Genomic DNA, 17,353 nt, shown 5'->3' on the forward strand with positions numbered 1-17,353 from the left:
TCTGGAAGTAAAATTTCATTGTGACTAAAAAAAAGGTGGGGGCTCAAAGGCTGCATAAGGGTTTCCTCATTTCTGAGAACACAAGCGAGTAACTGATATCGGGCCTGCCTAGAGGAAATTGCCAGTTTATCCACATGGGGAATCATGCGTTGGGAATGTAGCTGCCTCACTCCTCTGGGGAATGGAGTCCTTTTCCCCAAATCTGATGCCTTGGTCTGCTTTTCCTCTGGCTGCAGGAATGAGGCTCAGTGTCACGGTGACCACAGACCTGTGCCAACGCGATGTCACTAACAATGTAACTTCAGAAAAGCGGGTCCTTTTCCCCACCACTCAGAGAAATTCCAAAGCTATCCCCTAGCCTGGCTTCTCTCCCTCTCCCATCCTGATACATCTTCCCTGGATGGGAGACATCAGGGAATACCATTCAAGGAGTTGAGCCACTGAGGGAAGCACTCCCAACTTAGGCAGGAAATCGCTGGTGAGAAGAGACAACCCTTGTTATCTCCTTCTCCAGCATGCAGGGTGTGTTCATGGAACCAAGTTTTTATACAAGAAAGAAGTTGGTAAATAGGGGAGGATTCATTCATTTGCCACCTGTGTGCCAGGAATGTCCCAGGCCTGGAGACGGATGCATACCAGAGGGGAGAGGCCTTCCCTTGACACTGAGGGGAGGGAGTCAGACAACAGATCAGCAGTTTGTGTCAGATCACATGGCCCAGGACTACGGAGGCAGCAGTCTGTGGGCGGTGAGGGAGGCCACTTCACCTTGAGAGCTAGATAAGATGTGCACTGGGGCGGGGAAGGCTTGAGTCCTAGGCAGCCTGGGCAGGGCCTGGGACAGCTCTGAGCCAAGGGGCAGCTCTCGTTAAGGGGGATGAAGGGAACATGTGGGGGTGGGTGGAGGGCCATGTCTTTCTGCAGCTGCCCTCTCTGCCAATAGATCAGGAATCAGCACCTGAAGCAGACAGAAGTCTTCCTTGGAACCTCTCCTGAGGGAACACCAACGTCTCCCAAGACTACACACAGAATAATCAGGGTGGGGCAATGTGGCCGGAGTGTCTGTAGTTATTTTCTTTTGTGGTTCAAGTTTAAACACACTCAAGCCATGTAGCATCATACTGCATGTATTTGAAAGGCACCAGATATTTTCTACCAAGTTAAAGAAAAAAGAGCTCTTACCTACAGGAAACATAGTTTTAAAATTTCCAATTTTGGATGTTTTCAAATTATCAGAACTTTAAAAGTTAGATTTCAGAAAACGAAAGCCTAGGTATAGGCTATTGCTCTCAACGTTACTCTGGCAGGATTGAGCAAATTGAAAACACGCATTGGTGTTTTACAGTGTCAAGCAACAGGAAATAAACTGTAGGCAACCACAGAGAAGTTTTCAGAAACTGGAGTTGCAAATTAGTCATTCTAAGACTTAAAATATTACAGGTGTTAGTCTGGAGATAAGCAGAGCTGCCTTTTCCACTTTCACTTTTAGCTGAGAATATCTTCCTGGTACATGTTCTTTTTAGTAACTTGATATTAATACATTTATGGTTTAATGTTATTGTTAATTATAACAACACAATTCTCAGTCATGCAGTTTAAGTATGAGCTGAATAAAACAATGAGTCATCCTCCATTCAATACTTTACTAGGACTATTTACATATTTATATAATGGGTCCTTCCAAATCATTAAACCAGAAACCAGATAATACTGTTCACCACTTTAACTGAGATTAAAAATATAAACAATAACAGTATAAAATCGCCTGTCTGCTTTACATCGATGATTTGAAAGCAAATCATGGAAAATTTCCCATTTGGCTGATGCAGAACTTGAGTTCACGTACAAACCAGAGAAGGACCCATTACTGCAAAGTTCATCATCATTAAATAAAAACGCTACTACTGACCACAGCAAAGAGGTCTTGGGGCCATAATTCAACTCAATCAATTCCATGGCCATTTGTAAGGCACTTTTGTGTGCAAGTCGGGGCTTCCAACCTCAGGACCTAGACATTCAGGTGCACTGCCATCTGCCTAGAGTTGGAGCACACATCATTTCAGGTTGTGTTAAACACCAAAAAAAAAAAAAAAAGAAAGAAAGAAAGGAATAATACTCCTCCCCAGTTAGGGTAGATTCCAAGTTTTGCTCACCATGCCAGGTTTATTTCTTCATCATCTGAAATAATTCTTGAGCGTAGAGAAAGGAGTGGACAGAGAACCAGACCACGAGGACCCTGTCCTAGCCACTTGTGGTCCTTGTGAACACCATCTGATTATCTGCCACAGGTGTCTTATTGGAAAAAGGCTCAGAACCCCAACTCAGAGACACGACCGAACACGGTGAGGCAGGGAATCCAATCAGAAGAAAGAAGTTGGTGCAGATAGGTAAGGCAGGAAATGGGGAAAGCTGAGCTCAAAACACAGAGAAGATGAGCTCTGACTAGCAGGAGGATTTGGTTGACTATTTTTATAAATTTCTTAAAAATTAATTTAATTTTTTTTGAGTCGGAGTCTCATTCTGTCGCCCAGGCTGGAGTGCAGTGGCAGGATGATGGCTCACCTCAGCCTCCACCTCCTGGGCTTAGGTGATCCTCCTACCTCAGCCTCCTGTTTAGCCAGGAGTACAGAAGCATACCACCAAGCCTGGCTAATAAATATTTTTTTTTTGTAGAGAAGAAGGCTTGCCATGTTCAGGCTGCTCCTGAACTCCTGGACTCTAGTAATCCTCCTGCTTTGGCCTCCCAAAGTGTGGGATTACAGACGTGAGCTACTGTGCTCAGCCTGGATGATTTTTAATGTGTAGTTTTCCCATTTGCTTCTCTGTATTTTCCAAATATTCTATGATACACGTTAGGAAAAGGCTATGAAGGGAGGTGCTACAGTGTGACTGCAGGAGGCCTGGAAGCGGAGGCTGAGGACTCGGGTTTTAGTCTATGTGCCAAGGAATGCCTGGACATTTCCAAGGGCAGGGGGCTACCAATCCAAGTGTTTTAGAAGCAAACCCTGTAGCACAAGTGGAGGACACAGGGAGTGGGAAGGGCCTGGGACTTTGGCTCCGAGACTGGAGAGCTCTAAATAGTGCCCATGTCAGCATCTGGATCCGAATCTCTGAGGTGGGTAAGGGCCCAGGAGGTTTGAAAATTCTTTGGGAGATTCAGATGTGCAGTCAGGGCAGAGCAAAACCCAAAGGAAGGAGAACTGGTGGGAAGCTTGTGGAATAAAATTGGTTATCAATTCAGGATAGGTCTAAGGACACAGCTCAGATAGTTCCCACCAAAAGGACAAAAAATGGAGTCAATTCAGCCAAGAGCAGCTATTTTAACACGGTTTAGTTTTGTCATGCTTTTCCAGCAGTTTAAATTACCCTCTAATGACTAGCCAAGGACAGAACCAGTTTCTCAGAGGTAGCTATTGATAATTGTTTTACAATCTCCTCTCTAGCTTGTTTTGTATTAATTAGCTTTTCCATTCCAAGTATTTACCTCCAGCCATAAACGACCAAGTTAACCTAATCAGACACAGAAATCCCCTCATCACCTTGGCAACAGTCATGTGACTGACCCACTTATCTGCCTGCTGTCTGTCACCTGATGTCAGCACTTGTGCTTACCTGCGCTTTGTGATGACAGGGAACAGACCACCACTCAATCACCTTAACGACCCACCCACACCAAAGGGAAGGTTTAAAAAGTATTCAATCTCAAGCAGCCAGGGACATTGTTTCTCTTTAAGCTTTGGCCAGGCCATGTGTTCATTGGGCCATTGCTTTTGCTAAGCTCTGGTTCAGCCATGTAGTTCTTTGAGCTGTGGTAGCCATGCTTTTATCTAAGCTTTGGCCCCCTGCCATACGTTTCTCCTTTATTGGAGAATCTCCTTTCTCTTTCTCTCTCTCTCTCCTATTTACTTTCTTAATAAACTGTATTTTCCAATCTAACTTCTGTGCAATTTTCTGCATCTTTCTTGCAGTGCCAGATCACAGACATCTCCTTCCCCCTCCATCTCACGACCTAACACCCATCCTTTTGCTAGAATTCTAGGATTCAGAATGAATTCTTCCAGAGCATGGTGGGGGTCTCCTCTGTGGACCAGAGTGAAAGTCAGAGCCAAACTCTGAGGGGAGTGAGAGGAAATCTGTTGGAAATCAGTAGATGGAAGCAGGCATTGGAGTCAATGGATCTGATCAGTTTCATTGCTTATGAATTGGTGTAAAGCTCCCTGCGTCTTCAAACCAGCAGCCAATCAGATAGAATGCAGTTGGAAATTCTTTTATTTAAAAAACAGAAAATGTTGGAAAAGCAAACACGTTGATTAGATAAACATCTGGCAGGACTAGTGTTCAAAATAAAGGTCACAAGCCCCAGATCTCATTGACAAGATGGGATGTGGTGAGACTGGCAAAACCAGCCAAGACCAACTAAGACCAAGATGGCATGGAAAGCATCCTCTGTTTGTCCTTTTTGCTTATCATACACTAATTATAATGTATTAGCATGCTAGAAGACACTCCCCTCAGTGCCATGACAGTTTACAATCACCATGGCAACGCCCAGATATTACCCTATACAGTTTAAAAAGGGGAGGAACCTTCAATTCTGCCAACTTTCTGCCCTCTTCCTGGAATAGATTTTTGCACGAGAGCAAAGGAATTATATAATTTCTTTTGTCTCTAAACCTTCCGATACTTGCCATTTAAATCCTACAACATAGGCAGAGCAAGGGCCTCTTCATCTTTCTTTTTTCATTTCTCTCTTTCTTTCCCCTTCTGTGTGTTTTTCTTTTTTCCTCCTCCACCTTCTTCCCTTCCTTCCTTCCTTCATTTTCTTTCAAGGTCAAGACCTGCCTACTGACATGCAATTTTCCTGAATAAGTTAATAATAATAATTGATCATAGTAGCAAGAGCCCTGCTTCCACCCAGCTGTCAGGGAAGAGTGTGGAAGCTCATGCCTTTAGCTTAGGACACATCAAGGTGATTTGTGTTTTACAACAAACCAACACATGCGTTTTTAGGCTCAGTTCCCGTCTTACCGTATTGGCTTTCTCAGGGTTTAACTCCCGTTTCCCCACATGGTTTCCCATCCCGAATGGATCAGCTCTTCAGAGGCTACAAGAAAAAGAGAAGGTGTTAGTCTGAAGGCTAGTACATTTAGAGTTTTCTGCATCATTTTTCTTTCTTTCTTTTCTTTTTATTATAAAGATGTGGGGTACAATTCAGGGTTAGGCTTCTACATCGTTTTTCAATCAGAACAACAGCCATGTAAGATAAATATTATTTATATTATTATTATTGTTTCTTGAGACAGGGTCTTGCTCTTTTGCCAAGGTTGGAGTATAGTGATGCCATCATAGCTCAGTGAAGCCTCTAACTCCTTGGCTCAAGCAATCTTCCCTCCTCAGTTTCTCGAGTAGCTGGGATAGGCGAACACCACTATTCTTGGCTAATAATGCTCATTTTTGAGACGAGAAAGCCAAGTCATCTTATTAGCAAATGCATCTCTCGATCCTATTCAAAGAACTAGAAAAAGAGAACAGCACCAATACCCAAATTCTGCTCAGCAACCCACACATTTCAGCTCAGTTCCTTGTCGTTAAGAAATGCCAACCTGTCTCAAGAACTCTTGCAGATCTGTGTATATACACAAATATATATATATACAGAGATAATGACATCTCATATTCAGGGGTAATGTCATGAGATGAGCCAAAATGTCACAAAAGTACTCAACAAGTTTCTAAAAATAAAAGATAATGAGTAGTTCTTTGTGCTCACTGCTTTCACGAATCTGTGAGTGCTGGAACAGCAGAAATCAGACTGACAACTCTTCCCAGACAAGTATCCAAAGAATCTACAGAATTTGTAGGGAAGGTACAATTGGATTTTTAAAAAAATAATTTTTTCTCATTTTTATTTTCTAATCCAAAACTTAGCAGCAAATTGAAGATCCTCCCCCCCTCACCAATATGCACAGATCTAAAGAGCGTAACCAAAACCCATTCCAAACCAATGGCTCATCCCTTCCTTACCGTGGGGCCTACCCTGCCATGAGAAGCCCATCAGCTGAGGCTCCTTGAAACACCAGCCTAGACATGGTGACCAGAGTCTTTAAGGACAATTTTGCAAAGTGTTGTTTTTCATGACGTATTCTTTTTAAAGAAGGTGTGAGTGGCACTACTTGTCAGACCTAGGAACAACCTTCCTTGAGAGATAACAAGATGAACCATCTCTTAAATGTGGGAAGGGGGACTTTCCAGAATAGGATACATGCCTGAATACAAGGCAAATTTTGTTCCCCAAAAGTCACTCTTTAGAAAAGAAAGAATTGTCTAACAACAGGACTTTTCCAGCTCCCACATGACGGGGCACTTTTTTGGTGACTGACAAGGGTTTGGCTGAGAAGTCTCCTCCACGAAGATCCCAATCATCCCAAAGCTGACCGGTCAAAAGGCTGGTGAGAAGAGAAGCCAACACCTACACACGGTAGTCACTCCTGAGGTGCGGCCTCCCTCGTGGGAGGGACATAGTCATTGCAGGAGTGAAACCCCCACCTACAGCTGTCCTATGTAAATAGAAACCAGTAGGGGCCTCAGGCAGAGAGACGTGGGGGAGCGCTGTACCTCCATTAAGGAGTGCCTCTGGAAAGTAGCTCCAGTAACAAGTGCCAGTAGCTTGAGCTCTGTCAACTCAAAAGACATAGCTCTAGAGATGAGAACACGACCACCTTCAAAGAATCAGGTGATTCTTGGCTAAGCACAGTGGCTCAAGCCTGTAATCCCAACACTTTAGGAGGCTGAGATGAGAGGATTGCCTGAGCCATGGGTTTGAGACCAGCCTGGGCAACATGGTGAGATTCTGTCTCTACAATAAAATTTTTTAAAAATTAGCTGGAAGCCGGGCTTGGTGGCTCAGCCTGTAATCCCGCGCCTTTGGGAGGCTAAGGTGAGTAGATTGCCTGAGCCCACGGGTTCGAGACTCGCCTGAGCAGCGAGACCTCATCTCTACAACAAATCAAAAAATCAGCCTGGTGTGGTAGCGCATGCCTGTAATTCTGGCTACTCAGAAGGCTGAGGCAGAAGGATCGCCGGAGCCCAGCAGGTTGAGGCTGTGGTGGCCGGGAGCGGCCACTGCACTCCAGTCTGGGTGACCGAGTGAGACTCCAACTCAAAAAAAATAAAAAAAAAAAGAAAAGAAAAAAAAAAAAAATTAGCTGGTCCTGGTAGTGCCCACCTGTAGTTCCGGCTACCTGGAAGGCTGAGGCAGAAGAATTGTCTGAGCCCAGCAGATTGACTCTGGGGTGGCTGTGAGCATGCTACTGCATACCAGCCCGAGTGACAGAGTGAGACTCCAACTCAAAAAAAAACCCCCAAAGAATCAGGTGATCCTTCATGTTTCATGGCACTAGAGTAAAGGGAAGCAATATTTTAATTAGTGCCTCATGTTTCATGGCATTAGAGTAAAGGGAAGCAATATCTATATTTTTAATATATGATTTTAAAAATGCAAGACTGCCTTTGCTGATATTTTTAGTATCCAGTGCAATCCTATCACTTACCTTCACAATTTATTTAAATTGGACAACTAAGAAGGGCTTTATAGGTAATGCTTTCACTGGAAAATAGAGGTTTTGTTTGGTGCTTAGAAGTATAGGTAAGAATGGGTAAAAAAATCTCCCTAACTCCACCACCCATCTGTAAGATTAATATACATTGTAAAGGGTTTAGTTATTCTTTATAGAGGAAAAAGGGAGAATAGATGTGAACTATACACTTTTATTGTAAATCATTAAGAAGCATTCTTAACTCAACATTGAATCATTCTCTTTGGAATTTTTTTCATTTCTTAGAAGACTATACATAGCTTAAACAACAAGTGACAAGTAGAAAAATGGAATAAAATTTGTCATATTCAATAAGAAAAGAGAATATTATTGAGCTATCACAATTTATCAATTCTCTGAGAAGCCAAAACACTTGTTCTAACATACAGAAAAATAAAAAATACATGGGTTCCATTACAGTGAAAATTTATTCAAGTAAAGGAGTGCAAATGCTTGAAAATAATTTGTCCCTATTTAGCCCCAAATTGAGGTGACATTCAGTTGCAAAAAAAAAAAGGACATCTCATTTTGTAAGAGCAGGTGCTTATTTATCTTATAGCTGCTTTTCTCTAGGACACTTTGTCTCTCATTGTGTGTTTCCAATAAAATGTTATAATATTTACTTCTTTTCTCAAGAATTACATTATTGCATACTGGAGTTATGATAGTAGTATTAGTTGTCCAAAAATTTTTGAGTTAATAGTTTTAAAATGTTTTGGATACTTTCACAGTTATTAGGAAATGTTCTGCCTAAGTTTAAGCTCAAATTTCCAGAATTACAAAACTTAAAAAAATCAAGTCAAAATGAAAATAAAAAATATGAAAAAAAAAAGAATGGGTAAAAAAAGGGAAATGTATAATTTGGTTGCATCCTCTCATGGTTAACCATGAGGGTTATGTTCCTTGTGGGATGTCACTGTGAATGCTGGGTACACAGTGGTTGCCGTTCTGAGGTCACTCTTGTGAATTCAATGCAGTGTTGTTTTAATTGCAGTGCCTCATGCCTGTAATCCCAGTCCTTTGGGAAGCCGAGGCAGGAGGATTGCTTGAGCCCAGGAGTTTAAGTCCAGCTTGGGCAAGATCTTGTTTCTACAAAAAGTTTTAAAAAATTAATTGGGTGTGGCACTTCATACTTGTAGTCCCAACAACTCAGGAAGCTGAGGTGGAAGGATCGTCTGAGCCCAGGAGGTCAAGGCTTTGGTGGGCCATGATGGTATCACTGCACTCCAGTCTGGGTGACAGAGTGAGATCCTCAACTTGTAGACAAAAACAAACAAACAAACAAACAGAAACTTGCAATGTGTATACACTTTATAGAATAACAACTATCAAATATCTGTGGGTCCACCTTTCTGTTTAAGAAATAAGAATTGGTCTATTCAAGCTAAACACAAGTGAAAATAGGTAACTTCTCTTAGTCAAAGTCGACAGCAAGGGTCTTCGAGGCATTCTGCCTGTCTGGACACAAAGCACTGGGTGTCACCACTGTTTTTTCTGCTGCCATCCCCGCCCAGGCGCTGTCTCAACTCCGTTTTCAGTGAGTCCTCCCTGCCCAGTCCCCTTCGTCTACCTATGGTCTCCACCTTCTCCGCACCCTATTCTTCCATCTCCCCAAGCTGGCATTAGGCAAATCCCAGTGCAGTATTCCCTCCTTCTAGGAAACAAGTCTCTAAAGATCTGTCCCAATGCTGAATAGTGTGGAGCAAGTACATGTTTTGAGAGTTACTTGTGGACAAAGAGAGCTATTTTTGGACAAAGTGCCCAAGAACATGGCCGAAATCGAACCACCAGATGCTTAACTGCTCTCTGGAGGGCAGCAATACTTCTTCCAAGTCATCTTGTTCTGATCAAATCTTTATCATGCTTCATAGCACAACTCTGGATTATACGGGGATGACTGATTTTAATCACTCATTGGAAAACTCAAGACTACTGAACCCAGGGTCGATGAAGATAAGCCCAGTCCTGATCAGACTTCTGAATAAACCTAGTTGGATTTGACTAGTTAGCTGGACAAATCTACCAATCTACATTTGACTGGCCTCTCAGAATAATGCAAAGAAGGTGTATTTATATGTGTCATTTAGGGTTAGTAAATTCCAGCCTTACATGCAAAATATATATACTAGCAAGAAAGAAAGTACAAGTGGAACAAAATGACAATCTGATGTATGTCCATCTTCTGTGATGAGGGCTCCTTGTCAATGGGAAATGCCCCCAGAGCACTAGCCCTTGAGATGTGTTTGTGGTACTATGGTGAGAACGACAGAGTACTGGGCTACTCACTCTTTGGCCTGTCCTCAGGGATGACGGGCAGTCTGTGTTGTCAACTCCCAACAAGCCACCCCAGTCTGCCTTCTGGAGAGAGTTGAGCTACGGAGGGATGGAGGTCTCCCTTACTGGGAGTAAGAGCTCCCTGGTGCTGGTTTCTGCAGCGGGTGGGAAAGAACCATCTGCAGCAAAAAGAAGCTGCATGCATGCAGGGCGTTTTCATTTGATTTCATTTTCGCAAGTAATCAAATCGAGAGAGCCAGAGAACAACTTGGCACATGTGTGGAATGCCACAGGAAAGCCAGGCTGACTCTGAAGCAGCTCTTGGGTCACAGAAGAGGTTTTTTTGTAAAATAACAGGACAAGAGCAGGAGGGGGAGCCTGAAGTGAAAGCTGTAGGAGGAGCAGACTTCCAGGTTCTAGCAGGACCACTGTAGACCCTAGACTGGATGGACTCCCATTCTAGATCAGGTTTCTAGCCAGTGGGAGAACTTTGATAATGCTTACATGATTATGAACACTGCACATTGTCTAGGAGGTTAAATTTAAAGGGATGCAGTCAAAGTTAGTAATCCAGACTTCCTGGGAAGCAATCCACTCCTGTTCGGTTTGCATTTTTATTTTATTCTGAGTCAGGGTCTCGCTCTGTTCCCCAGGCTGGAATGCAGTGGCATGATCTCAGCTCACCATAGCCTAGGCCTCCTGGGCTCGGGTGATCCTTCCACCTCAGCCTCCCAAGTACCTGGGACTACAGACACATGCCACCATGCTTGGCTAAATTTTTATTGTTTGGAGAGACGAGTTCTTCCTATGTTGCCTAGGTTAGTCTCGAACTGCTGGGCTTAAGCAATCCCCCTGCTTTGGCCTACCCAAGTGCTGGATTATAGGAATGAGCCACTGTCCCCGTCCTGGTTTGCATTTTTAATAAAGGGCTCCTGAAGCGGCCTAGACCACTAACTAACACCTTGGTGGAGCTCTAGGAGGAATGGTGTAGGTGACACTCACTAGCCCATCAGTGCAGGCAAAATAACGAAGCTGCAAATTGGGTACCAGGAGCAAACACCTCGCTCCTAGGTATTGTGGCTACTGCATTCTGTAGATAGTTCTGTCGCCCACATGCAAATCGGGCAGAGCAGACCTAGGTCTCAATTGGGTTCCAGCTGGGTGACCCTGAGCAAGATCCCACTTTTCTGAGCCTCAGAAGTAAAATAGAGATAATAAAATCTCCCTCTTTGCACTGGAGTGAGAATGAAATACACAGGAGCTGGAGGGCTGATTAGGATTTGGTTTAGGGTTAGGGTTCTGGTTTGGGTTAAAGGTAGGTTTTGGGTTAGTGTTAGAGTTTGGTTCAGGTTCGGGATAAAGTTAGGGTTAGAGTTAGGGTCCGACTTCAGGTTAGAGTTAGGGTCCGACTTCAGGTTAGAGTTAGGGTCCTGGTTAGGGTTGGGATGTGCTGCAGGGGCTGGCTGGTTTCTGTCTTTCTCTCCCTCCACCAGGTCCCGGTTCCCGGGGTGGGGGTGAACAGCAGCAGAAACACCACTAGCTCTGGACTGCCAAAGACCTTTACATGGTCCACTCATAATCCGACAAGGTCTAGGACAGAAAAAGGATTAAGATACCAGCTGCCTGGAGAACCCCAGAATGCACTTCACAAGATTGCCCTTAAACAGAGCTCTTGCTTCACCACAGACAATCGAAACACAGGAAGTGAGGCCACTTCTGCCAGGTCAAGATTATCCCAAGTGGCCTGGGTTGGGGGAGAAAAGAGGGAAAAGAGAATAGGACAGTCAAGAGGTGCCCAAACTTCAGAGAAACCTGGACCAAATATTAAAAATGCCAAACTGGCTAGTGTTGAGTGCAATTTTACAGACAATGGGACTATTGTGGAATCCTTTGCTTAAATACATTTATTCTGAGATGGAGAAGACCTCAACGCAAGTCTTCCTAGATAACTGGTTCTTGATGTGTCTCCCCAATCACCCGACTCCTCTTCCCCAATTGCCCGACTCCTCCTCCCTAACATGCTAAAATGTGAGGAGTAAACATCTTAACATCTTCACTGGAGCATTTAGCTGACAAGTATGCTAGACGCAGTTGTTCAAGATAGGATTTATGGTGGTGTGGGGCTCATCTCATGTCATCTACACGTCATTGCATGTTTGGACTGATTAGTAAAAAAAAAAAAAAGTGTACAGAATATTTATGCCCACATTGTAGGACATAGATCACAGCTGTGTTATTTTTTTACAGATTTATACTTCTCTTGGATTTGTTTTCATAACATGCTGTTGATGGCATAAATTTTTTTGAGTCCATATTCAAGAAGATAATCCAAAGATAAATATTTCTATGGAGATAATGGGATTAGTTTTACAATGATTTGTTTTACTGCTTACATTTCTATAAATCTTTTAAGTTATGTAATTACAGGAATAACCCTGCAGGCTTTATTCCCAAGTGAGAGAGTGAAAAAGTAAAGTTAGAAGACTGAATTTCGCTATGAGTATGCTTCGAGGAATACATGTGAGTTATAAATAAGGTTAGCTGGACGTTATTTACATCATGAATGTGTCCCACATGGAAAAAAAAGTATTATGGTAGGTCTAAGATGCCATACATTTCTAAACAAATTTTTTTATTAAAATAAATTTTTTTTTAGTTGGAGTATCACTTTGTTGCCTAGGCTGGAGTACAGTGGCATGATCATGGCTCACTTCAGCCTCAACCTTCTGAGATCAGGTGATCCTAATGCCTCAGCCTCCCTCCTGAGTAGCTGGGAACACAGACACACACCACTACACCCAGTGAAATTTTTTTATTTTGTTGTAGAGACAAGGTCTTGCTATGTTGCCCAGACTGATCTTGAACACCTGGGCTTGAGGAGTTCTCCTGTCTCAGCCTCCCAGAGTGTTGAGATTATAGGTGTGAGCCATTGATTTTTTTTTTTTTTTTTTAAGACTCTGAGGCCTCTTGTTGTCCAGGCTGGTCTCGAACTTTTGCCCTCAAGGGGTCCTCCTGCCTTGGCCTCCTAACATGCCTGGGCTTAAATTATTATTATTATTATTATTTTTTTTTTTTGAGTTGGAGTCTCACTCTGTCGCCCAGACTGGAGTGCAGTGGCTGCTCCCGGCCACCGCAGCCTCGACCTGCTGGGCTCCGGCGATCCTTCCGCCTCAGCCTTCCAAGTAGCCGGAATTACAGGCGCGCGCTACCATGCCCAGCTGATTTTTTTATTTATTGTAGAGATGAGGTCTCGCCGCCCAGGCGGGTCTCGAACCCGCGGGCTCAGGCAATCCACTCACCTCAGCCTCCCAATGGTGCGGGATTACAGGCTGAGCCACCGAGCCCGGCTGGCCTTAAATTATTAATGAGCATAATAAAGATAAGTGTGAGGTGGTGAAGGTTTCAGTAAGATACTGAGGCAGTGCCACGCAGGAGTAGGGACCAACCAGTAAGCCCTGGGAACTTTTAGAAACATACACTTCCGGTTTGAATTCTGTGTTCACACAAGTCCTGCAGGGGAGTCAAGTTCAAGGAACTTCTGTGTATAGATTAGGGGTCAGCAAACTATGACTCATGAATAAATAATTTACACATTTCTGTAAAACTTTGTTAGCCACATTAATCACTCATTTGCTTATTATCTAGGCTGCTCCCGTGCTACGATGGTAGAATTGAGTAGATGCAATGGAGATCTCGTGGCCTAAAATCTTTACTCTGTGTTCCTGTAGAGGAAAAGTTTTTCGATTTCTGCTATAGACAGCAGCAATCTTTCAAAATTGCCAAGCAAATTGAATTGCTGGTTTTGTTTTCAGAAGAGATTTCCCATACTTGTACTGCAGAGACCCCAATATCCTAATATCCTGCCTTTTCCTCCAACTGGCAGTGTGGCTGCCCAGGCAGGGACCACATTTGGGAGGAGGGCTGGCCTCCTCTTTCCTGTGTCTTCCTCTCTCTTTCTGGCTTCCTTAGGACTCTAACACAGCACAGGATCCGGGCAGGGCAGGTGCTTTCTGCCTCTCTTTGGGCAGGCCTCTCTCTATCTCCTTGCTCTGGGGGCATCTTTTGCTCACCTTCCAGGTACAGGTGCAGGTTGGCCCTCGGGGGGACATGGGGTCGGACAGGTCGGGCAGCTCATGCTCATCCTAGGCCCTGGCCCCTCCATTTTGAGGTTCCTTACCGCAGGGAGTTGGAGCCCGGTTCCCTGGGGGGCTCACTGAAGACATCAAAGGGCTCTTTGGGTGTCAATGGCCCCCTTGCCTGCACTTCTGTCTCCTAGGGGCCCTGGAGAATGGGGGGGACGGGAGGAGGAGTCCGTGTACCCTCCTGCTCACAACTGCTCTCTTTCCCCTTGGACAACACCAGGAGGATGGGCACCGAGTGTGGCACCCGGCTTGGAGTGGAATCTCCCTCTTTCCCACAGGAGAGGTGTGAACTGCTCGCAATGGTGCCTGGCCAGAGCTTGGATTCCGGGATGCTATGGTTTCCTTTCCCCTCTCTCCTACACATTCTGCTGTGTCCCTGAGACATCCTCCCTCTCTGAGGGTGGGGTCCTTGTGATGGCCTCATCCACCTATCTTCCTTTGTCTGCAATATACTCCCGGTCTTCTTTGCATTTAGAGTCTAAGACAAGAGATCAATGAGCACAGGCGTTTAGAATAAAGTGTAAGGACAGGGAGGTGTGTGGATGGGGAGGTCTGTGGATGGGAAGGCCTGAGAATGGGGAGGCCCATGAATGGGAAGGTCCGTGGATGAGGAGGTGTGTGGATGGGGATGCTGTGAATGGGATGGCATGTGGGTGTAGAAGATTTGGAAGAACATGGGTAGGCACTAACACTAGCTCTGGGGGTTTGAGAAAGCCTTCCCAGGATATTATGGGTTGAATTGTGGCCTCCAAAAAGCTAAGTCCAAGTCCTGACTCCAGTGCCTGTGATTGTGACCTTATTTGGAAGTAGGGTCTTTGAAAATGTCATCAAGTTAAGATGGGGACATACTGGATTAGGGTGGGCTTGAATCCAAGGACTGGTGCTTATATAAGAGAAAAGAGAGGAAAGTTTGGACATAGGTACAGAGTCTCACACAGAGAGAAACACCGTGACACAGCAGAGGCAGAAGTTGGAGTGGTGTGGCCAAAGTCCAGGGACCGGTGCCAAGGACTGCCAGTTGCCACCAGAAGCCAGAAGAGGTAAGGAAGGATCCTCCCATAGAGCTCCCGGAAGGAACCAACTTTGTCAACACCCTGATTCTGCACTTCTGGCCTTTAGGTGTGTGAGAGGGTACATTTCTGCAGTCTGAAGATAGCCCAACTGTGACCTTTTGCTACAGTGGCTGTAAGAATGTAACATGAGGGGAGAGTGAGAAATCAGTAGAGGGGAAAGAATGTTCCAGGTGGGGTATGGCTTGTGCAAAGGCTCTGTGGCACGAGACCACAAGTGGCGTTTGAGTGAGACAGAAGTGACCAAACAGTTCAGAATCTGCTCAAGCATGGGATCCTCCTCGTGCATGAATGGAGTTTTGGGTGAGATGACTTACACTGCCCAAGACCAAGGACACCCCTCCATTCATTTTTGGATGGCCATTCAACTCCACTGATGAGCAAGCTCTCCAGACTTCTAGGTTTTCCTAGACTACGAATGACCTGAAAGCTTGTAATTCTCAGAAAAGGACAAGTTTGACACTCTTCTAAGGAGTCCTAGAGCAGCTTCCCTAAGACCCTGTGGAGGGAGCCAGCCTCCCTGCCACCTTCGGGACCTGACATTGGGCTGGGTGTTCGACGACACTTACAAACAGAAAAAGTTCCAAAACCCAGTCTACACTCGCCCCAGCTTCCAGATTTTCCAGGATGGACAATTTTGCTTCAGGCTACCAGATAATCTCACCCATCAACTCGTTCTCAGCATTTTTTGTTTGCTTCAGACTTGTCATATTTAAGTAGATTTATAGTACTGAAGAACACTGCCTTAAAGTTATCAAACATTTTTTTTTTTTTAAGCTGGATTCTCACTCTGTCTCCCAGGTTGGAGTGCAACGGCTCGCTCATGGCCATCGCAGCCTTGACCTACTGGGCTCAGGTGGTGATCCTTCCACCTCAGTCTTCCAAGTAGCTGGAACTACAGGTACATGTTCCCATGCCCGGCTAATTTTTTGATTTATTGTAGAGATGAGGTCTCGCCAACTTGTGCAGGCTGGTCTCGAATCTGGGCGCTCAGGCAATCCTCTCACCTCAGCCTTCCAAAGGGCTGGGATTATAGGAGTGAGTCACTGTGCTCAGCCTGGCCTTTTATTATTTATTTATTTATTTTGAGTTGAAGTCTCACTCTGTCACTCAGGCTGGAGTGCAGTGGCACACTCACAGCCACCCCAGCATTGACTTGCTGGACTCTGGCGACACTTCTGCCTCAGCCTTCCAAGTAGCCGAAACCACAGGCGCATGCTACCATGCCCGGCTAATTTTTTTTCTTTTTATTTATTGTAGAGATGAAATCTTGCCAAGTTGCCCAGGCTGGTCTTGAACCCGTGGGCTCAGGCAATCCTCTCACCTCGGCTTCCCAAAGTGCTGGGATTATAGGCGTGAGCCACAGCGCCCCGCCTCAAACATCGTTTTAGGAGAAAATTATGCACAATCTACAAAGAACACAAGCAACTGACAGGGAAAAAACTAATAACCCCATTAAAAAGTGAGCAAAGGACATGAGTAGACACTTCTCCAAGGAAGGCATACAAATGGCCAACAAACAAACAATATGCTCAGCTTTACTAATCACCAGAGAAATGCAAATCAAAACCACAACGAAATACCATCTCACACCACTCAGGATGGCTTTTATTAATAAGTCAAAAAGCAACAGATGTTAGCAAGGTTGTGGAGAAAAGGGACTGCCTGTACACTGTTGGTGGGAATGTAAGCTAGATCAGCCCTTGTGGAAAGCAGTTTGGAGATTTCTCGAAGAACTAAAAATAGATTTACCATTGAACCCAGCAATTCTACGACTGGGAATATTCCCAAAGGAGCACAAATCACTCTGCCAAAAAGACACCAGTGCATATATGTTCATCATAGCACTAACCATGGAACCAACCTAGGTGCCCATCCATAGTGGGCTAGATAAAGAAAATATGGTACATATACACCCTGGAGTACTATGCAGCCATAAAGAAAAACAAAATCACGTCTTTTGTAGCAACATGGATGCAGCTGGAGACCATCATCCTTAGCAAATTCTCACAGAAACAGAAAACTATTATCATGTCCTCTCTGATAAGCAGGAACTAAACACTGAATACACATAGGTACTAGGATGGGAACAACAGACACCAGGGCCTCCTAAAGGGGGGAGAAAGGGAGGGAAGGGCAAGGGTTGAAAAACCACCCATTGGGTACCATGCCCACCATGTGGGTGACGGGCTCAGTAGAAGCCCAAGCCTCACCATCATGCGATATACTCATGTAACAAGTCTGCACACGAACCCTTTGAATCTAAAAAATAAAA

General features: G+C 44.5%; 1 protein-coding gene across 1 annotated transcript in view; it reads right to left on the minus strand.

Moving 5' to 3' along the window:
• The window catches only part of MBP (myelin basic protein), a 111,513-nt gene extending 106,411 nt beyond the window's left edge, over positions 1-5,102 (minus strand). The window contains exon 1 of the mRNA XM_008060790.2: positions 5,026-5,102. Coding sequence (XP_008058981.1) covers positions 5,026-5,076 — 51 coding nt within the window. The 5' untranslated portion in view covers positions 5,077-5,102. The remainder of the gene's footprint in view (positions 1-5,025) is intronic.
• Between the last annotated feature and the right edge of the window lie 12,251 nt (positions 5,103-17,353).

This window comes from Carlito syrichta, unplaced genomic scaffold (assembly GCF_000164805.1).
Source record: "Carlito syrichta isolate Samal-C Ts95f unplaced genomic scaffold, Tarsius_syrichta-2.0.1 Scaffold304732, whole genome shotgun sequence".
In the NCBI taxonomy this organism is placed as follows: Eukaryota; Metazoa; Chordata; class Mammalia; order Primates; family Tarsiidae; genus Carlito; species Carlito syrichta.